Source organism: Urtica dioica, chromosome 12 (genome assembly GCF_054948205.1).
Source record: "Urtica dioica subsp. dioica isolate 48M chromosome 12, U.dioica_male_clone48M_v1_H2, whole genome shotgun sequence".
NCBI classification, from domain to species: domain Eukaryota; kingdom Viridiplantae; phylum Streptophyta; class Magnoliopsida; order Rosales; family Urticaceae; genus Urtica; species Urtica dioica.
The window spans coordinates 4,916,688-4,938,672 of record NC_142767.1 but is presented as its reverse complement, the minus strand read 5'-3'; the positions used below and the strand labels follow the sequence as shown (position 1 = coordinate 4,938,672).

Below are 21,985 nucleotides of genomic sequence, written 5' to 3'. Positions count from 1 at the left end.
CTATCACTCCTTCACGGCCCTCCCCACCCGTCCCTTCTACCATTGTTCTTTCCCGTCCCTCTAGGATCATCAATCCGCCCTCTTACCTTGCTGATTACCATTGTAACCTAGCGACCAACTCTACTCATCTACATTCCGCTGCTTCTCCTCTTTACCCCATTTCCGCAAGCGTTAGTTACCATCGCCTATCACTCCCACATAAAGCCTTTACCTTAGCCATCATGACCCTCAAAGAACCACAACATTATTCAGAGGCTAATAACTTTAAAGTTTGGTGTGATGCTATGGTTGATGAGTTACGGGCCTTGGAGAGCAATGGTACATGGAGCATCGTTTCTTTGCCGGATGGGAAACAACCAGTCGGTTTTCGTTGGGTTTACAAAATCAAGGTGAAGTCCGATGGCAGCATTGACCGACACAAAGCCCGTTTGGTTGCTAAAGGCTACACTCAGCAAGAAGGGGTCGACTATTTTGACACTTTTTCTCCGGTCGCCAAGTTTGTGAATGTCAAAATCATTCTTTCTCTTGCGGCTGTTTTTGGTTGGTCACTCACGCAGCTCAATGTGACTAACGTCTTTCTTCATGGTGACCTTGACGAGGAGGTTTACATGACTCTCCCTCCTGGCTACTCCGGTCGAGAGGGGGAGACTATATATTCCTACTAACTTCGTGTGTCGTCTTCACAAGTCGTTGTATGGTTTGAAGCAAGTGAGTCAGAAATGGTTCCATAAATTCTCAAGTACTATGTTGGAAATTGGATTCATCCAATCCGCTAATGATCACTCATTGTTCACTAAGTCCAAAGGTAAGTCCTTTCTTGCTTTACTAGTCTATGTTGATGATATAATCATAGCTAGTAATGATCAAGATGAAGCTGACTCCCTAAAGATTACTCTAAGTGATAAGTTTAAAATGAGAGAACTTGGCCCATTGAAGTTTTTCTTGGGACTTGAGATAGCTAGATCAGCCAAAGGAATATCTTTGTGCCAAATGAAGTATGCCCTTGAGTTACTCGCAGATACGGGTTAGTTGGCAAGCAAGCCACAATCAATTCCTATGGATCGGAATCTGAAATTGTCCAAGGAAGATGGAGAGGAAATTAGTGATGCTTTGCAATATCGGAGATTGGTAGGAAGGTTGTTATACCTCACTTTGACACGGCCCGATCTAAGCTTCGCTGTAAATAAACTTAGCCAGTTTATGGCTGCTCCTCGAACTACACATCTTCAAGCCGCCTATAAGGTACTGCAATATGTCAAGAGCACATCGGGACAGGGTCTGTTCTTTCCTTCTGACTCGGCCCTGGAATTGAAGGCCTTCGTTGACTCAGATTGGGCAGGATGTCAAGACACAAGAAGATCTACTTTTGGTTTCTGCGTTTTCCTAAGATCTTCATTAATTTCCTGGAAATCGAAGAAGCAATCTACCATGTCCAGATCATCGGCGGAGGCAGAGTATAGGGCAATGGCGAGTGTGACATGCGAACTAGCTTGGTTGAAGTCCTTGTTGCTTGATTTTAGGATTGATCACAAATCCCCAGCCTTATTGTATTGTGACAATCAAGCGGCTCTACACATCGCTGCAAATCCAGTTTTTCACGAAAGAACCAAGCACATCGAGATCGATTGCCATATTGTGCGTGAAAGGATTCAGAATGGGTTGATCAAAACTCTTCATGTTAAGTCCGCTCACCAGTTAGCCGACATTTTCACGAAAGCTTTGCATCCAACTCAGTTCAAGACTCTCTTGAACAAGATGAACGTTCATGATATATTCTCTCCATCTTGAGGGGGAGTATTACGATTAATTCTTATTACTGTATAGTTAAATATAGGTTTATTAATCAGTTAGCTAAATAAGCTTCTAGAAGCCTTATAACAGAAATATTCCTTTTCTTGTAATCAGCATATATACAGTACAGTACACATAATGAAAATCAGTTGATAATATTTTTCTCTTTCATCATCTTCTTCTCTTTGCATTTTCTCTCTTCTTTCTTTTCCGTAATACTTCAATACCTCAATATCCAAATTTCAAACCCTAAGTCCATCGAACAAATAGAGAAAGATAAAACAAAAGAAAATTGCATTTATAAATGTTGATATAAATGCGTCTATCAACAACAACAAAAAATATAATTTGAATAAATAAACAAAAATATATATTATAAAAAGAACGTGTGTGTCTGTGAGAGAGATATATAGATAGATATAGAGCACGACATAAATACAAATTTAAAAAGGTGCCGATATATACAAAATTTAATTTGGGATGAAGTTTTGTAAAACGGGCAAACGTATATAATAATTGACTATTTAAAAAATTCAAACGTTAGCTATCTTATAATCTTAAAGTTTGATGCGGCTCAATTTGTATGTTTGATTTATTCACCATTGCTTTTTTTTTTTTTTTTTAATTTTCGCTTTCTTTCAATTTATCACTATTCGAATTCCAAGCACAACCTACCTACGTTGGTTCTGCATGTTTGCTTTGGGCATTCTTGTGGTTTGATTTGTGAAGAGCTCTCTAATTTTAGGATGTGATTTGGAGGACAAACATGATTTCGCATGTGTTTATCCAACTAGCATAGAAGTTTAAGGATTTTTTTTCTAGCACATTTAAGTATATTATGTTTTTAGATATTGTAAAATTAGTTTTTTTTAATAAGATTCGAATTAATTACGATCAAAGTTTATATTAAAAAATATCAATTATGTTTGTCTTAAACTAACATGATCATTTTGTGCAGGGTCGGTCCTACTCTTTGGTCATTTAGGCCATGACCTAATGCCTCAAATTTCTAATGGAAAAATAAGTCTAAAAAAGCCTCAAAAATAAAATTATTATGCATAAAACCCAATTTTTTATAATATATTTTATATGATTTTACTATTCCAATATACATATAAGTTGGCATTGTGGTTATCAAAAAAATATTTATTCAAATCACTTGACATAGCCCAAATTGAGGGATGTACATAGAAGCTGATTAGTTTTGGTCTAAAATGATATTTCCATTATCACATGGTCTCGATTCTATGAAATGCCGACCTCCAGTATATTTCTAAGAATTTTTTAGATCACTTCATACTCTTTTCTTAATGTATTCACGCTTTAACAAAACTATCAATAATACAAAGAATTAATTACTGAAATGCCCCATGAACTATAACCCGAGTCTACAATTGCCCCCTCATAAAAAAAAGTGATCGTCTGTTTACATTTAATTCTTATTTTGTGTCAAAAACAGTCCTTCCGTCTAATTTTCTCTCATTCTGTTATGTTTTTGCTCGATTTTTTTGCCACCTAAGCTTATTTCTTGTTATAATGTCTAAAATGTCCTTAATAAACTTATCAATGAAAAAAATCCTTCACATTTCCAACAAAATAACGCAAGAACACTCGTCTTCTTCTCTCAACATCACTGTGATTCCAAAAAAAAAAAAAAAAAACAGACAATCCAACCAGCTTACAACTCAAAAATCCTATATCATAAAAAATTAGGGCTATCTAGAACAGAATTAGGCGATATCCCAAAAAAATTAGGGCTTCGCCGAATCGGTGACCGAGGAACGCGATTCGGCGAAGAAGGCGGTCGAAGAACTGAAGGCCAGAGCCGAATCGGCCGGCCTCGACTCCAAAAAGGCGATGATGGCTCTGAAGAAGACAGTGTCGATGATCTCATCACCACTGCCGGAGAACGACAAGACGATCGAGGAAGCAGAGGCGTACTCGGCGGAGCTAGCTAGCTTGTGAGTAATTTTTGTTTTCCTTTCGAGGAACAAATTTGCACGAGAAATGTTAGCAGATGTTTCTTTCGAGGAATACTGGGCACTGTCTTTTTCTTTGATTCCCAACTCAATCTTTTCCAATATCTCTTCTTCGGCTATGCTTGCTCGGTACTGGGTTTCCAACATGTCATTACAGATCTGGGTGATCTGGGAATTTATCGAAGACGAAACATCCAGGGAAGCCAATGGGATCAGGCTCAGTGCACGGCTAATCTCTCTAGTACTTCTTTCGATTCTCTCGACAATCTTTCGACAGTTCCCTAAGAGATAAACCCTGTTCCTGTCACGGGACTCTATAACGAGCTGCTTTGCAGATTTGATCTCTCGGCCGAGAATTTCTAAAGCCCTCTTCAACGCCGAACTATCGCAGCGGTCGAGATTTTGTTTAGAGAACTCTTTCAAAATACAAGCTGTCTTTTCCAAGTATCTTGAAAGTGTTTTGAAATTTTCTGTCTGAGAGAGTACTTCTCTAGCTGACTCTGCTGTTTCATATAGTTCAAGTACAATGTGAGTGAGCAATTCACTGGCCTCAAGAACGGCGAGATTGATAATGACTTCCTTTGCCATTCTGTGATCGGTCAGATTAGATTATGCAGTGAATATATATATGATAACAAACTCACTTGAGCTCTCTAATTGAATCGCAACTCAACCACAGACAGAACCAAATGGCAAGCTAAGCCCAATAACCATTCTGATCAAATACAGAACTTAATTCTAGTGATTTGATCTTCGAAAAATTCCTTAAAAAACCTGCTTTGTAAGAAAAAGATTAAAGAAATTTATCTAAGCTATGCATTTTGCTTTCAATAGTATAATAGCAAGCATAGCAAAACAATACAGTGGTGTGTTTTTATTCTAATCTAAACAGACTTTTTTTTTCTTTACTGTTTTAAAATTGTTTATCAGGTTCCACAAATTGGGGAAACAAATACCTATCATCTTGATCTAGATAACAATTTCAAAACTCTCGCTTCTGATCAGCACAAACAGATTGATTTCATACGATACCGCAAACCTACAAACGCTATTATTCAGCAAATAGTTCTAGAATAAAAAAAATTTATTCAGCAAGATTTAGCTTTAAACTCCAATTGAACGGTAGTACCTGGTTGAATAACTATGACGATCATTATGTTTTAAACTTTACAAATATCTCATACGTTTCCTACCATGACAATCATCTATTACTTTTTAATTTTTATAGATCCTGTGATGAAAAGAAAAGCGGCGACCAAACAGAAAATTACAAAAACGAAAACAGTTCATCGAAACCGAAAAGAGAGAGATTAAATAAAAAATAAAAAATAAAAAATAAAAACGAAAGAGAGAGATAATCACGGACCTGGATTAAGAACTAGTCAATATTCGTGAGTTTGCTCGCAGGCCTTGCTTGATTTTCCCAGAAATGTATTAAAATTTCCCGGGAAAAGAAAAGCTTCACGAATGAGCAAAGAAACTCTCTCTCTCTCCCTCTGCTTCTGCTTGACGATGATAATAATGTCTTTGTTTCTGTTTTTGTTGTGCTCGCTAACTCCGATCTCCGGCGCCGGAATCTCGCCGCCACCGCCACGAACAATTAGGCGAATCCGGCGGAGATCGCCATCTCCGAACCTCGCCAGCCTGGCGGCGACAATCTGGGTGGCGGTGTGTCTCAGCAATTAATGAAAATAAAATAAAGAAATGAAATCACTGCATTTACTATATTACCCTCAAAACATAACAGAATGAGAGAAAATTAGACGGAAGGACTGTTTTTGACACAAAATAAGAATTAAATGTAAACAGACGATCACTTTTTTTTATGAGGGGTAATTGTGGACTCGGGTCATAGTTCAGGGGGCATTTCAGTAATTAATTCTAATACAAACAATTATGTGTGGTACCTAGGATAGTTTAGTGGTAATTCCACACCACCTCCTGTATAGACATCATGGTAAATAATTATGATTTTAAGGTCCTGTTGTCCGACGATTTAGTAATACTGTCTAAATTTAAAATTAAAAGAAAAAAAAAAGTATCACTGGCTAAAAGGAAACTAAAATTAAAAACAAACGGAACGGAGTATTTTTTTTCCCCTTCTGGGTGTTAGTCCTTCTGCGGGGCCTTGAAAAATAGAGAATGAAAGACAGGAAGTAAGTGTTAAATAAAACTCCGAGAAGCTCTTCATTCGCAACTGAAAACCCTAATTCGCATATCGTTTAGAGAAGACGACGACGAAGTAGAAGCTTCTCCTCGTTTCGACCAGTGATTTCGGACTCCAAATATACAGGTAATTTAATGTAGTTGCCATTATCATCCGATCGTTTCCAATTTCAATTCCCTACATTTTGTGATAATTCATGTTTTTTTTATCATTATTATAATCAAAAGCTTTGGCAAACTTTCCACGATAGTTTTTTTTCCCTTCTTTTCTATCTCAAAAATTAATTCTCCAAGGATGAGTAGAGAAAAAGGACGTGTGAATGTGTGTGGTGTGAAATTAAGCTGGCACTGAGAAACGGGATAGAATTAGACCACCATTGCAATGATTTATTCGATAAACAAGCAGATTTCAGCTGTTGTACGATTCATTTTGATTATAGCATTTAAGGAAAAAAAAAAGCTTTTTTTTTGTTTTGTTTTTAGTAGATAATGTATTGAGTTTATTAAGTTTCCTTTCAGTTTTGCTGGATTTTAGGTTTCTGCTCCGAGAGAAGTTAATTGGTTTGGTATGGACGTTGAAGTGGTGGACGGTGAGAGAGGAGATAAGGAACGACGCGGGGCTGAGAATAATGGCATGAATAGAGGCGAAAAACGCAGCGCCGATGAAAGTCCAAGCGGAAGAGAGATCGAGGACGATGGGCATGCTAAGCCTCACGTGGGAATGGAATTCGATTCAGAAGATTCCGCCAAGACTTTCTATGATGCGTATGCGAGGCGTGAAGGTTTCGGCATCCAGGTTGGCCAGTTCGGGCGTGGCAAGCCTGACGGGCCGATCATAAACTGGGAGTTCGGGTGTTCGAGGGAGGTACTGAAACGGAAGAACGTCGAAACATGCAACGCCATGATGAAATTGGAGAGGAAAGACGTTAATTGTTGGGTTGTGACGAAGTTTGTCGAGGAACACAATCACTCCATGGCAAACCCCGCCAAGGTCCAGTACCTTCGGCCTCGTAGACATTTCGCTGGAGCTACAAAGACCGCTACTGATACGTTTGATGGCTCGAACGATGGTTATGGTTCCGCCGACGGGAATCACGTTGTTTACGAAATTAATCATGGGGTTAGGAGCGCGGCCCCGGTGGAACTGAACCGCCCGGGAAGGAATAGCGGGCAGACGAATTACACTAGGCATTCGAGCCGGAAGAGGAATCTTGGAAGAGATGCTCAGAATCTTTTGAACTACTTCAGAAAGATGCAGACTGAGAATCCCGGGTTCTTCTACGCAATACAGCTGGATGATGAGAACCGCATGACCAACGTGTTCTGGGCAGATGCTCGATCGAGGGCCGCTTATAACCACTTTGGAGATGCTGTGATCTTCGACACGATGTACCGGCCGAATCAATACCAAGTCCCGTTCGCTCCTTTCACGGGGATCAACAACCATGGTCAGATAATAATCTTTGGTTGTGCTTTGATTCTAGACGAGTCCGAGTCTTCTTTCATCTGGTTGTTCAAGACATGGCTCGCTGCGATGAACGACCGGCCTCCTGTTTCAATAACAACAGACCAAGACAGGGCTATACAGGTCGCGGTCGCTCAGGTATTTCCCGAAACCCGTCACTGTATATGCAAGTGGCACATCTTGAGAGAAGGTCATGAGAGATTGGCTCATATATATCACACACACCCTTCCTTCTACGGAGAGCTGTACAGCTGCATCAACTTTTCAGAGGCCATTGAGGATTTTGAGTCGGCGTGGTCATCTCTCCTCGACAAATACGATCTCCGCAGAAATGAATGGCTTCGAGCGGTCTACAATGCTCGCACTCAGTGGGCTCCGGTTTATTTCCGTGGCACATTCTTCGGTGCAGTCTCGTCGAACCAAGGCGTTAGTTCTTTCTTCGACGGCTACGTGAATCAGCAGACCACCATCCCGGCGTTTTTCAAGCTGTACGAAAGGGCTCTTGAAAATTCATTGGAAAGAGAAATAGAAGCTGATTGCGACACGGTTTCTACTACACCGGTGCTAAAGACTCCGTCACCGATGGAGCAACAGGCAGCCAATCTTTACACCAAAAAGGTCTTCGCCAAGTTTCAGGAGGAATTAGTCGAGACTTTTGTGTACACCGCGAATAATATCGAAAGCGATGGTGTGATCAGTAAGTTCCGGGTTGCGAAATACGAACACGATGAAAAAGCATTCATAGTCAGTTTAAACGTCGCAGAACTGAAAGCTAGTTGCAGCTGTCAAATGTTCGAGTACGCCGGAATTCTGTGCAGACATATATTAACTGTCTTCACTGTGACAAATGTTCTTACTCTCCCATCCCATTACATACTGAAACGTTGGACAAGGAATGCCAAAGCTACAGCTGGGCTGGAAGAAGCAAATGCCGATATTCAAGGCATCGAGAGTCTCACCATGCGCTTCAACAACTTATGCCGGGTAGCCATTAAATATGCAGAGGAAGGTTCGGTTGCTATTGAGACTTACAATGCAGCAATGACTGCTCTACGGGAGTGTGGGAAAAAAGTTTCCGCAGCGAAGAAAAATGTTACTAAAAACACATCTCCTAGCTCTCAGGGCTGTGGAGCTGTTCAGGAAGACGTTAATAAGAAAGGCCATTTCACAGCATTGGACATGGTCTCATCATTGTGGCCTTGGCAAGAAGCAAATCAATTTAATCTCAATGACGTTGGTATTCCCGTTTCTGATTTGAACCACCCCACCTCCGTCTCTATTATCCGCGACACTGGCCCATCCGATAACACTGTAAGAAAATTCCATGTCTTCTACCCCGTATTCATTTCTTGCATTATTCTATCAATACGTTACTTCTATATTCTATTTCCTTAATTTTTCAATTCATGAATTGTGTAGGTGGTTCTCACTTGCTTTAAGTCCATGACTTGGGTTATAGAAACCACGAACTCAGCTCCAGCTACCAAAGTAGCCTTAATAAATCTGAAGGTACCAAGTCTGAAAATTGTGCTCATATACTTTCCATTTTTAATTTGATTAGATCATATTAGTTTTTTTTTTTTTTTTTTTTTTTTTTTGCTTGTTTCAAAGCTCGGATGTGTAACAGATGATATTGTCATCATCCTGACATTGTAATCCATTTTGACCTCTCATATAGCTGCAAGACTATGGGCAGACCCCAGCAGGAGAGTCTGATGTGCAGTTCAGGCTATCAAAGGCTACACTAGAACCCATGTTGAGATCCATGGCACATATCAGTCGGCAATTATCTATGCCTTCAAACAAAGTTGCTGTTATCAATTTGAAGGTACCATAATGTACTATAAACTCCCCCATTTTCTAAACATCATTAAAGCACTTTTTATGACAATTGATTCTTTTGATGCTATAAGTGATGTATTTGAAATATCAAATTTTGTTTAGCCAGTGGGTAATAAAGAAAATTGAGAGATATCGAAAATACCTTTATATTTTTTTTTACAAAGTGTTTTTCAATTACTAGGGAATCAACGTGAGATATTTTGGCATACATATTATAGTATATGTGTAATGATGTAATTTTTAACAAAACAATGAATGTGATTGGTTGTTCTTATGAACAGTGAATCTTCATTGTCATTTATAATACACAGGTTGATATATATTGGTATTTCTAACGTACACTTGACCCAAAACCTGGTCTTTTCGTTTTGTAGAGAAAAATCTTTATATACTTAATTTGTATTATGTAGGCTAGCCGTACTAATTTTAACCAACCTAGCTTAATGGATAGGTTACTGCTTCTAATCCCTTTGGGGAAAACTAAACTGACTTTGAAAGATGATCTCATACTCATTTGTTGATTTTATTCTATCTTCTTTAGCTCCAAGATACAAAGACAACGACAGGAGAAACGGAAGTAAAGTTTCAAGTCTCCAGAGATACACTCGGTTCCATGTTGAGATCAATGACTTACATACGGGAGCAGCTATGAAATCTGTAAGCTATACAAATATATTCCATGCTTTCCCTTACTATAATGCACTTAAAAAAAAAATTAACTTTACTATTATATGGGAACATACTTTCTTTCTTCTTTCGATTATATTTTCCAGTAATCACGTCTATAGTTGAAATAGAGCCGTCCTATATAACTACTTGATGTGATTAGTTTGTCAATGACTCAACATTGAATTTTTAGGCGACGCTTTGCCAAAAGATTGCATAAACTCGTATGCGAACAATATATAACTATAGAATGGTTTATTTTAACATAGAATGTAGTAATAAATGTATAATAATATGAAAGGATATGACTAGGGTTGTCGATGAGTCAAGCTGATTCAGGAATTCACTTGGGTTATGATTGTTGCATACGACATTAGTTGTAGATACTATTGATATTGTTCGTTGTGCGATTTCTCACTTGATTTGATGTCTATAATGGTTGGTTGTGTGATGATTCCAGAAACTGGTGACTGTAATCATTTTAACAACAAATAAAATCCAATAATTTGATTAGGGGTAAAAAATTTGTAACTTTCTTTTGGTCAATTAATTTTCCGACATGTCCTGGAGAGTCGGTTATTGGCTTAACTTCGTTAGTTTATGCTTTATATAATCTTCTATGCAGTTTGCCAGTGGTAAAATTTTAATATATTATTTCAATATGATGCAGATTTACTCTGAGGCCAACTCCAAAACATTAACTACATCTTCAATGAATGGAGGCGAGCTAATAATGCAACACAAATAACCGAATTTGACGGTGGTTGTTTGAACACAGTATATAATTAACAACAGGTGTCTCGGATTTGTAACCAATCTAGAGTGTGTGTTTCACTTGTAGCTCAAGTTTTATAATTTAAACGTCTGTAGGTTTATGTAGAGTTAGGTTTTAAGCTATAGGACTAACTGTCGTCATCTCTAACTCGTCCAAATATAGCGATTTTGTGTGAAACTCATTTGTACATGTAAGCTGCGAATTGAGAAATCATATGTATGGAATTAACACTTCGCTGATATTCTTGTTTCTGAATAGTCTTCAAGTTAAGACAGTTCAGGTCATAAAATTCATTCAGGTACAAGCCCTTCTATTTACTTTGCTCACTCGATTGGGTATCAGATTGTTGAGTTTTTTGTTTCTACATGTTTAAATTGAATTATATCAAATTCTTACTGTAAAAAAAAAAATAAAAAAAAAAATAAACGCAACCCCGATAAACAGGGAAAAAATGTTGATTACAATTTGAACAAAGATAATCCAGTGAAATTAAAAACAGAAAAGTCGTGCCCCATTTTAAGGTTGTGTTGTACACTCAGCATCAAAACGCAACTAATCTTCTTAACTACCAGTCTTTGACAACGTACAATATGGTACAGCAAAGCATTCTATGATAAAAAATTTGCCCCGAGTTACAAGCTCTCCATAATGGACATCTGCTTCTGTTAATGATAAAATAAAACCCAGGGTTAATTTACAGAAAATTTGCAATAAATATGAACCATCATGGCCTATAAACTTCGGTAGTCAATTACGGCTACTTCATCTTCAGGCGCATCTAGATCCTGGTAACTGCAAGCACCAAGCACAACAATAGCACTGAAATTAATATCTGGATCATATGCGCACTTTTAAAACCTTTGCCAAATCACACAAAGAAAACAAAAATTTATACCGCAGACTATCCTAGCTAGCCTACAGATATTAAGAATAGAAGACGCAACTTTCAAGCCGAGCATTATTGAGAGCTTTAACAGAACAATTTTCTTCCTACCCAGCTTAGAATTTTAAAGTAACAGAGGATGGTCGTTCTGACCAGGGCAAGAGTGTGAACCATTTTGGTATAAATGGCTTCAGTGAATTTTTTAATTAGATTAAATTCTAGTATATCATCGGCTTCCTTCAAATTCACCAGTCGAAATCACGACACCAGATCTCAAAATTAGAGGCAACCAAAACGAAACAGAAAGAAAATCGACCTGAAAGAAACGACAGTTCATGCCAACGGAAATATCTGTTGCAACTGTTTGACCGAATGCAAATACAACAGCTAAAAAGCCTAATCTTCATGCTCAAATTGGTTGCAAAATAACAGACTAAACTAACATGTTTGCTCTGATAAAAAAGAAAAATCAATACAAAAAAGAAAGAGCTAGAGAGCAATACCTCCTGAGACTGCGAGGATCTTGTCGTAGAGAAGGAGGAACAGAGAGGATTGGGGCGGGCCCACCGAGATGAGGACCGACCCGCATTTTTCTAGCACCTCCGTCATATCCAGATGGTCCTCCCTGATCCCTTAACATCTGCATAGCCACTTCAGGCGGGGCAGGAACAAACGGTCCCAAAGGCCTACAATCGGGGTTTCAATTGGGTAAACATCTCCAATACTTGCATTTGAAAATCGGGAAAGAGAGAGAAACCAACCCAGCGCCAGGTACGGGCATCAAAATGGAGGGCATGTCTGCGCCAAACGGGGTAACATCACCGTAGCCATCATAAGCTGACTCATCGTGACCGCCTTTTGACCGCGGATCACGAGTCGGGGAATTGTCATTGCCGATTCCGTCCCCGTCATTCGAATTATCAATCTGTTCATTCTCTCTCCTATGCCCACGATCATCTCTCAAGCGGTTTTCCATAGGCGGCCTACGCCTTTGTGGGTAATCTTTCTGTGGTAATAAAAAAACCAAGACAGACAGTTTTGGTAAATATGGAGCTCTAGAGAAAAAGAAAAAAGAAAAAAAAAAAAAAAAAAAAAAAAAAAGCCGTATGAACGATGATAATGGATACTAACTGGTTACAAATTTATGTTTTGACTTGATTCATTGTGTTTTCTTTTAGTGTGTCATACATAGAGACTTTCCCCTGATGCGATATTGTTTGCGTTCTTTCTATTTTGCTGGAGAAAGCCAATGGGGCATGGGTGGGATATACATATACAAACACAAATATGGTGTCAAGTATAATGTATCTAGAGTCTCTTGATTGGGGGAGGTAAGGACAAGGAGATTCGGAAGCCCAGTGAGCAACTGGGAAATATAAAAGACTAGATCGAACAAGATAAATAAATGTAGAAAAAATTACCTGAGGTTGCTGTATCACAGGTTTTCCACCGGGGGAATCTGGATCACTGTAGAGGCTTAAGTTAGCCACAAATTCAAAGTTCAAGACAACCAAATAGTACACAAAATAAAACGTACTTCATGTAGTTCTGAAAATATAGATCATCGCGCACTTTTGAAGTAAGATCCATCACAAGTTCTACATGTTTTAGTCTCAAATGTTTAGTCACAAACTCAGAAGCGTGGAAAAGCTTGGTACAACCCTTTGCTCCACAGCCATATTTCCATCCATATTTTTCGTCTCTTATTTTCCGAACGTGTGGATCCAACAATTCAGCAGTCGCAGCCTCTATATTATCTTTCGCAGCCATCACTTCCAAAGGATCCTGACCATCTAACCTTTCATTCCAAAATGAATCAAGTTTCTTTTCCCACTCAGACTTGGATTCTTTTGGGGGGTCACGACTCTTTCCTTCGGGCCTCACATGCCTAAGACCTTTGGCATCACTAGTTTCAACCATACCATAATAATCTATGCCATGGACGCGCCACAGATACGTGATAAGCGTATCCAACAGCTCAGCTCCCTCTAGGCCCTTAACAGAAGTTGAGCCGCGTATGATAACAATGGAACCCATAGATCCACCACGCGACTTATCGCCTTCCTTTTTGGAATATTCGACGTTATTTAAGACATTGTCTTCGATTCTCTTCTCGTTGTCGAGTTTGTGGACGATGGAAATGGCTTGTTTAATATCTGCTTCAATTCGTGCCGGCTCGCAGCTGGCTGGGTGGGTTTTTGGGGCAGCTGAAGAATCAGTCTCTTCAGTTTTACCCCTATCATTGCGCTTACGTTTCCCAATGGCATCTGTCTCACCACCATCCAAGTTTAGTTCATTAGCTTGGTCTAATTTGGCTGATGATGATGCATTTAAGCTAGGGCTCCTGCAAAAAGGAATAGTTACATCGGTCTAAACACGGCTGACAAGAATAGAGAGAGAGAGAGAGAGAGAGAGAGAGACATACAAGTCCAGTGTCCCATTCTGCAGCTCAAGAAAAAAATCCTTTGCTACTTGTTGGGCATGTTCATTTCTCCTGCGAATTACAGTCATACACAGTGACCAGTCAACCTAACCAGTTCAATATCATAATACTGATTATTCCTACCAAAATCCAGATAGATGCAACTTTTACTTTTAGTAGAAGACTCACCGTTCAATTACTGTGACCAGATTTGTAGGATGATATTTGTTTCTCAACCTTTATTAAGAGCAGAGTTAAATTAGAGAAATTCAATAGAGAGATATACAAAAAAAAAAGGAAAATGAGAAAAGAATTGAAACAAACATGAACAACATTAATGAAAATTAAAGCCACCTAGATTTGATTAAATTAAATAGCATACCACTCTTCATCCTTATGGGCATCAAAGAAAGCACGTTTCTGGGTGGTGATGAACTCTGATCTATATTCCTGATACCTGAATAATATTTTCAACAATCAGTTTTTTATAGAAGAAAAAAGTTACTGTTGCAATAAAAATATAAAAAATAGTATTTTTTTTGTTTTTGTTTTCCCAGACTTCAGTTTTCCACTTTTAATTCAATTCAGTTTGTAGAGGTACATACCTGCGCTCCGCTTCAGCTGGTAGTATATCATCTTCGAGCTCCTGAATGAATTGTTTATAGGACATTAACCCATCCCTGAAACAGTTTATATGACATTCACATTTACATGTTAGCAATACAATACTACCAATTTTTTTTTATTGTTATTTACTGTTCCCTGCCTGACCCCACAACATTTGGGAACTTGAAACACTAGCAATTGCTAGGTGGGTACCCAGGTGTTGGTGAGAATCGAACTCAGGACCTCTTGGAAATAAACCAAGGGCCTGACCACTAGACCAACAACACTTGGGTGTTAGCAATACAATAGTACTACTTCCGAAATTCGAATAAATTACACATTTTCAACGGTCAAGTATAAACAAACAGCTGTTTAATAAGTCCATCCTCTCCATCAGAAGATACATATGCTAGAAAAATTGCAGAAAAAAACAACAGAGCTCTAATGCTCAGCTGTTAATTAAACATCTCTTAAATATTTTCTCTTCCATCAAAATTACAAAAATACTTCAAAATTAGTGCGCGTATGTGTGCATTTTTCTTCTATTTTTCCCCCAAGTTTCAAAGTAATGATATTTAAAACAAGATGTGCTAGCATTTTCTTTTTTCACATATCAAAAACAGGTTAAAACAAAGAAAAAAAAATGTAAAATCAGAAAAAAAAAAAAAAAAAAAAAATTAACTTCATAAATTAAGTCACTATAGAAACCAAAAAAGTAAAATTCAAGGTTTAAAACAGCCTTTATAAAAAAAATGTTATCTTTTATCTATCCTTAAAACATATGTTCAAGTTAGTAGGTTAAGATGCCACAGGGTTGATACGTTCGGTAAGTATTAGCTCAAAAAACTTTAAAGCATCATGCTAATAGCTTTTAGCTTCAAATGAGTAGTTTTCGAGTATTTTAAGAATTATGTTTAAAATGAAGGTTTACAACTCCTACCAAGATATTTATTTTTAATCTCATTGCCAGTATATAACTTCCATTAGCAATTGGTATTTATAATCTACAGCAGTAACTATCTAGCTAATATTTAGGAGCTACTATCATATATAAGAAAGTTAGTTGATTACAAAACCATTCTAAAAATTTGGAGGACCCAAATCATGAACTCAAGTTAAAAATAAGTGCTGACTAACCTGTGTGTATTCCCTCTGTTTGAAGAGTCTGCATAACCACCACGATTAAATCCCGAGTCTGCGACATGTAATTCCAAAGGAAGTTAAGGAATGATAAAGAAACCTTTAGATCGATGAAAAAACCAGGACCTTAGCTGTCAAAAGATCAAAATACTAGCAACAAAACAAAGTCGCTAAATACTGCACTGGCGCTACAGATATCAGAGACCGTACATAAAATGCTCGTGTCGCTTAAGATATAAGTATGGAAAAGTTACTAGTAAACGCCTAAAAGTAAAGGAAAACAGGCATTTATCAGCGAAACCTCCAAGAGATGATTTTGGCCTTCCATGAATCAGAATAAGCACCAGTGAACTTTCCTTTTATCTGGGATTAATGAAGGCACTATACTACTTGCTTGTATGTTAAAAACACTAAAAGAATTGCAATAAAACTAGAGAACTTATAGAGTAATAATTAAGTCCCTGGTGTGAGAGCTTCTAGGGCTTAATCAACTGCAACCTGATAATGTTAATGACTTCCAAAGAGTATTAAATGTGTCAACCTGCACAGATCGAGGTAAATAAAGCCATAAACATACCAGCAGGCCCGTGTTGATAGCCACCAGACAAACGATTCATAAATCGACCGCGAGGCTTATCGTCGCCATATGACCTGCCTCCCATTCCACGCTCATATCCACCATTGTAGTCATGCCCAAACCTACCATCAATTGCAATTGAATATGAAGTAAAACAGTTCGATAAGATAATGATAATATCACAACCTTTTAATTTTTAACTCATTGGCTATGTTATGTTTATCAACTCATTGAGTAGAATATCGCAACAAACTGAAGTTTCAAGATCTTGAGAACCAAATCATAAAAACTAAACAAACAAACACATCCCATAGCGCACATCATAAAAAAAAAATCCCAACAAACAAAGACACATCTATGTAATAATTACTACCGAGTTATCTTGCAGAATGCCAAAAGGAGTTATTGCGACCATTAAAAAAAAATCGAGGGATTTTCTTTGGGAGGTCTTTGAAGATAATGGTTGTAATCATTTGGTGGGATGTAATACTTGTTGGGTTTCTAAATATAAAAGAGGTCGGGTATTCGAAACAGGGGATCGCAAAATCGCTCTCCTCCCCAAATGGTTGTGGAGATTCCCTTCGGAGAAATCTTCTCTGTGACACAAAGTGATTGAAGCTGTGAGGCTGAAACTTGTTGAGTCTCTCTATAGGGCATGGAAAATACATAAATCTAACGAAAGCCTTTCTATCCCAATCCAACTCTTCTTGATGGAAAATTTTGTTTCTATTGCCTGCTTATCGTAGGGACATCTGTTCAGAGTTACAGTGTGGCTCTCCCGCTCCTGTTAATCATGGGTTTCTTCAACAGAAGCTCCATCTCAGCCTCGTTTTGACACCCATTCATTGCCTCGTTACCAGCGGTTGGGTATCATGACATTTTCGACAAAGAGACCCGCCCAACTTCTCTGCCCATGACACCTTGCCAGTTAGTCTTCTTGACTTCCCCGAACCCATGAAACTGAGATCCCTGATCACTGCCTTTTCTTTCGTGTCGAAAACCAACTCGTTCCTATCCGAACCCTTAGTCCTTTGATCGCCTTGTCCCTTCGTATCGCAGAGCCAAACAGCAGTTGGCCTTTGCAGTAACATACCTAACACACTGTTCACATTCCCCTCCGAAACCCACAATGGAATAGTTTAAAATGCTTCCATGTGGTCATGTTCTAGATAAACTGAAACGTAGTCACAGCGTAGAAACTATACCACTGAGAGAAAAGAGAAGAAAGAAAGAGAGCATATTTCGTATGCAAAGAAGACGAGACTAACATTCTATAGACGTGTTTCTTCTTCAAGGTCCAAACTTTAATAGCAATTTTACACAGATAAATTGCTAATAATTTATTACTTTTTCTAATAAAAATCACGGGAAACCTAAGCCAAGCAACTGGAATCAGAAAAGAACCAAAGAAAAAATGGCTGACCTATCCTCGTGACCGCCGCGGCGGGAGCGCTTGAAGGGCGGCGGCGGAGAAGAGTATCGGCGGTCGCGGTACGGCGGAGGAGATCCAGCGGGGCTGCGGCGGCGCTTGAAATCTCTGTCTCGATCGGCGTAATCGCGGCGAGGGCGATCGGGATCCCTGTCGTCCCTGCGGTCCCGTCGGCGAGGGGGAGGGAGGTCGTCGTCGGCGAGCGCGGCGGCGCTGGGAGGGGACTTCTCGGAGGAGGGAAGCGCTGCCATGGCTTCAGATTTGCCACACGGAAATGCAATCCTCTAACGAGTCACACTCATAGCGAGGTTATATTGGTAATGAAAAAACCACATCGATAAAAAATAAATAAAAAGTTAATTGCCCCGAATTTGGAATGTTTATTAAATGGGAAAATAACACATTTATACCCTGTGTTTTAGTGAAATCTCGAGTTTAACCCTCGGTTTTCAAAAATGTCGAGTTCATACCCTCTGTTTAACTAAAATGACGAAATTATACCCTCTGTTTAACTAAAATGACGAAATTATACCCTGAAATGAATAACAACGTCACAAATCTCCCTTTCATTGATATTAACTCTTATATAAGAAAAACCGAATCAAATCTAAATCAGTACACTAACTTCCAAATTCTCAATTTTGAAATAAAAATAGCCTTAAATTGAAATTAAATAATAAAACTCATACTTCCTAAGAAATGACTTCATTCTGTGTTCGAATTGTAACTCTAAATCCTGGATTCTCTGTTCGAATATGCGATTTTGATGACTATCAACTATCGATGTTTACCCCTTTGCCTCTTTTTGTGTTCTTCACGATTAAGAGACTGTTGTTTATTTTTTAGTTTTTAACTAAATTACATATATAGCGCGAATGAATAAAGATAATTGGTGTTTATGTATAAATATTATAGTCAACGTCAATGAAAAGTCAATAAAAAGAATATTCGTGACACTGTTGTCTATTTCAGGGTATAATTTCGTCATTTTAGTTAAACAGATGGTATAATTTCGTCATTTTAGTTAAACAGAGGGTATGAACTCGACATTTTTGAAAATCGAAGGTTAAACTCGACATTTCACTAAAACACGGGGTATAAATGTGTTATTTTCCCTTATTAAATTTCTAACCAAAAATAAAACAAAATTAATCTTTTTTTTTTTTACAAAGGGAGAAAACTTCGCATAAAATAAAAGTCATTACAGTTAAATAGTTGTTCAAATTAATAAATTTGTAAATTAGATAAAAATTAAATGAAATAATTTTTTTTTAAGGCAGCTTTTAAACCAGTAGCACAATAACTCACATTCCTTTTAAAAATAGTTAAGTTTCATTTTATTAAAAAGATAGCATACCATATCAACATTAATTTAATTAGTTCATTTAATTAAATTAACTATTAATTTGGGTTTGGTGGACTATTTCTCTAATAAAATGAAACTTTGGCTAGATCCTTAAAATGAGGTAAAAAAAAATTGACTAATTGCAATAAATACTTGATAATTAAATTGGACAAAAATATGCAAGTACAAGATTTTTTTTAAAAAAAACATGTGATTAAATAATTAAATAGATAAATTACTTGTATATAATATCAAAAAATTTAATAACGGTGTCAATTTTTTTTAATTTTCTAACTTACTAAGTTATATGAAACATCACGTTTTGGATATAGCCAACGTTTATAATTTTATAAACAAATAGCCACAGTGATGAGTTGACATTTTTTTTGTTTGTTTGTAAACTACCAAATATAACCTGCAGTGTTGTTAATTATAACTTCATTCTCTCTCTCTCTCTCTCTCTCTCTCTCTGCGTTTGACCTCAACTAGAAACAATTTTGATAGTTTGGATTAATATAGTAACAATTATGTTTTTTGACACTTTTACTAGTAATTGTAGACTTATATATCTAAAATTATTGTATATTGTTGTAAGTCTACAGTTTATGACAACTGTATTATTTCATGTCTACGGTTACTAGTAAAAGTGTCCAAAAATATAGTTGCTACTATTTTTGTCCAAATTATCAAAATCGCTACTAATTGATTTCATTAATAACACTCATTAATTGCCGATGTTTAAAAATTATTTACGTTTTTTTTTTCATTATATCAGTTTTAATTGTAAAGGTATTAAAGTCAAATGTGTGTATCAGGTTAGAATGTTTGGCTATTTTCCAAAACGTTGGCGGCATAAATACTTAATGTTTTTAGAAACATACACTTAAATATTTATTTTTTTCGCGACAAAAATACATAATGTTGAGCTGTAGTTGTACCGTTAAATAAAGTCAGTCAACTTTGACAAAAATACACGTCTCAGCCTCAAATTAAACATGATTTAATATTTTTTAAAATTAATTAAACAATAAAAATATCATTTTTATAATAAAAAAATTGATTAAAAATATTATAATCAAGCATTAATGATATTATAAAAATATTTTAATTTTTATTTCTTAATATTAATGAAACCTTAATAATATCTTTTTTTAGAAAAATGCTTAACTAATTTTATAATATTATAAATTTTTGTATTAAAAAAATTATTATTTGTATAATATTGTTAATAGAAAATACTTAATTAAATTTTATTAACAAAAATAAAATTATTGAAAATGATTTAATATTTATATCCTAAAATTAATCAAGCATTAATAATAGTGAAATTTGTTGTAACTAGCCAAGTTTGTCATTCTTATTGGGGGAATAGCCCAAGTTTCATTTTATTAGGCAAATAGCTCATATTTTCGGCTCAGACCATAACGCCCTTGGTAAATTCGCGAATAGGTTAATTTAATTAACCTATTGGAGAGTGAGTTAGGTTAATTAATTAACTTATTGGTTGAATATTAATTTAGGTTTTGATTTTTTTGTGAGTAAAGTTAATTTACTAAATGATTGAATTCGGAATTAGGTTAATTAATTGAATGCTTTGAATATCAATTGACTTATTAAGTTATGATTTTTGTAAATTTTTTGTGAATTTCAAATCATTCACGAATCAGTTAATTAATTAACGTAACTCACTTCAGTAGGTTAATTAAATTAATCGATTCGCGAATTGTTTCTTCTTCTCCACCTCCAGCGAACCCGAGGTTAGGGTTAGGTTTAGGGCTTTGCTTCGCCGTCGACTTCTGAGACCTCAGGTTCGATCGTGAAAGCAAGGCAGTGGAGGAGCCAAACCCTCCGCGCCATCTCCGAGAACGATCGGAAGAGCTCGGACGACTCGAGGCCGTCGCCGGAGAAATCTCCTGCGAGGACGAGCGTACCTGCGAGGACGAGCGTACGGACATCGAAACGGTACAGCGACGCCATAGCCATCCTCAACTCCCCCGATCGCGGCCTCTCCGTGCGCGCGCTCCGCCGCCTGAGTTACGGCGACGCGGTGGCGGTGATCCCGAAACACCCTGACAGTGAAAACCAGCGACGCAAGCGACCTCGTCTCCGCCGCGGCGCTCGACGGCTACCTCGGGCTCTCGGCGGCGATCATGTTCGAGCGGAGCCTCGGCGACGCAGAAGAATATGCTGGAGAGAGAGAGAGAGAGAGAGAGAGAGAGAGAGAGAGAGAGAGAGAGAGAGTTGTGTGAAAGGGTAATTTAGGTAGTTTAGATTAGTTGGGCTATTCCCTTAATTAATTGAAACTTTGGCTATTCTCTTAATATTAATAGGTTGATTTGGCTAGTTAGCAAAATAGCCCTAATTTATTTCGGCATGGTGAGCTATTTTTTTAATCAAATAAAATTTTGTGCCATGTTTGGTATTCCTCTCAAAAACAATTTTTTAGTTTTTGAGTTGAAAAAATTGAAAACAAAAATTGAAAACATGTTTGGTTTAAGTTTTTGGAAAAAAATTTCAAAAAATTTTGAAGTTGTTTTGGAAAAAAGTAAAGAAAACTGAAAACAAATAAAATGTGTTTTTGAAAAAAAATTTCTTCTCTTCTCTCATCTTTCTCCTCATCTTCTCTTTTCATTCTTTTAAAAACAAAAATGAAAACTATACCAAACACTTTTTTCAATTTTTTCACTTTCTCAAAAACAAAAATGAAAACTGTAACAAACAACTTTTTGAAAACAACTACAAAACAATTTTTCAGTACAACTACAAAAATTAAAAAACATAAAACAAAAACTTTTTGAGTTAACTACCAAACACAACCTTGGCTACTTATTATAAAGAGCGCGGTATATTTGGCTACTTGCATAAGTATCCCTTTATTAAATATTAAATACAACAATCC

The 21,985-nt window shown here is 37.1% G+C and overlaps 3 protein-coding genes and 1 non-coding gene across 5 annotated transcripts; 1 reads left to right on the top strand and 3 right to left on the bottom strand.

Annotated features, from left to right (window-relative positions):
- Window positions 1-3,374: 3,374 nt before the first annotated feature.
- On the bottom strand, window positions 3,375-5,507 carry LOC149378739 (uncharacterized). Its single transcript, XM_089602308.1, has 2 exons — window positions 5,137-5,507; window positions 3,375-4,359 (listed from the first exon to the last, which is right to left on the bottom strand). The coding sequence occupies exon 2, from the start codon at window positions 4,356-4,358 to the stop codon at window positions 3,543-3,545; it is 816 nt and encodes a 271-aa protein (XP_089458434.1). The 5' UTR covers window position 4,359; window positions 5,137-5,507; the 3' UTR covers window positions 3,375-3,542.
- Window positions 5,508-5,823: 316 nt separating this feature from the next.
- Window positions 5,824-10,988, top strand: LOC149378738 (protein FAR1-RELATED SEQUENCE 3-like). 2 transcript variants are annotated; one of them, XM_089603252.1, is made up of 6 exons: window positions 5,824-6,063; window positions 6,472-8,712; window positions 8,821-8,910; window positions 9,080-9,229; window positions 9,785-9,900; window positions 10,580-10,988. In XM_089603252.1, the coding sequence occupies exons 2-5, from the start codon at window positions 6,505-6,507 to the stop codon at window positions 9,893-9,895; spliced, it is 2,559 nt and encodes an 852-aa protein (XP_089459378.1). In that variant the 5' UTR covers window positions 5,824-6,063; window positions 6,472-6,504; the 3' UTR covers window positions 9,896-9,900; window positions 10,580-10,988. The 2 variants fall into 2 exon arrangements, with proteins under 2 accessions (XP_089459378.1, XP_089459379.1); XM_089603253.1 differs by having other exon boundaries at window positions 6,456-8,712.
- Window positions 10,989-11,110: 122 nt separating this feature from the next.
- Window positions 11,111-18,056, bottom strand: LOC149378736 (serrate RNA effector molecule-like). Its single transcript, XM_089603031.1, has 12 exons — window positions 17,736-18,056; window positions 16,313-16,434; window positions 15,733-15,790; window positions 14,595-14,669; window positions 14,372-14,446; window positions 14,179-14,226; window positions 13,993-14,061; window positions 13,105-13,911; window positions 12,989-13,034; window positions 12,329-12,573; window positions 12,071-12,253; window positions 11,111-11,476 (listed from the first exon to the last, which is right to left on the bottom strand). Exons 1-12 carry the CDS (start codon window positions 17,990-17,992, stop codon window positions 11,416-11,418), a joined length of 2,046 nt encoding a protein of 681 aa, XP_089459157.1. The 5' UTR covers window positions 17,993-18,056; the 3' UTR covers window positions 11,111-11,415.
- LOC149378737 (small nucleolar RNA snoR83) lies at window positions 15,971-16,105 on the bottom strand. The gene has a single exon (XR_016294307.1). It is a non-coding gene; the product is annotated as a small nucleolar RNA snoR83 (small nucleolar RNA).
- Window positions 18,057-21,985: the final 3,929 nt, after the last annotated feature.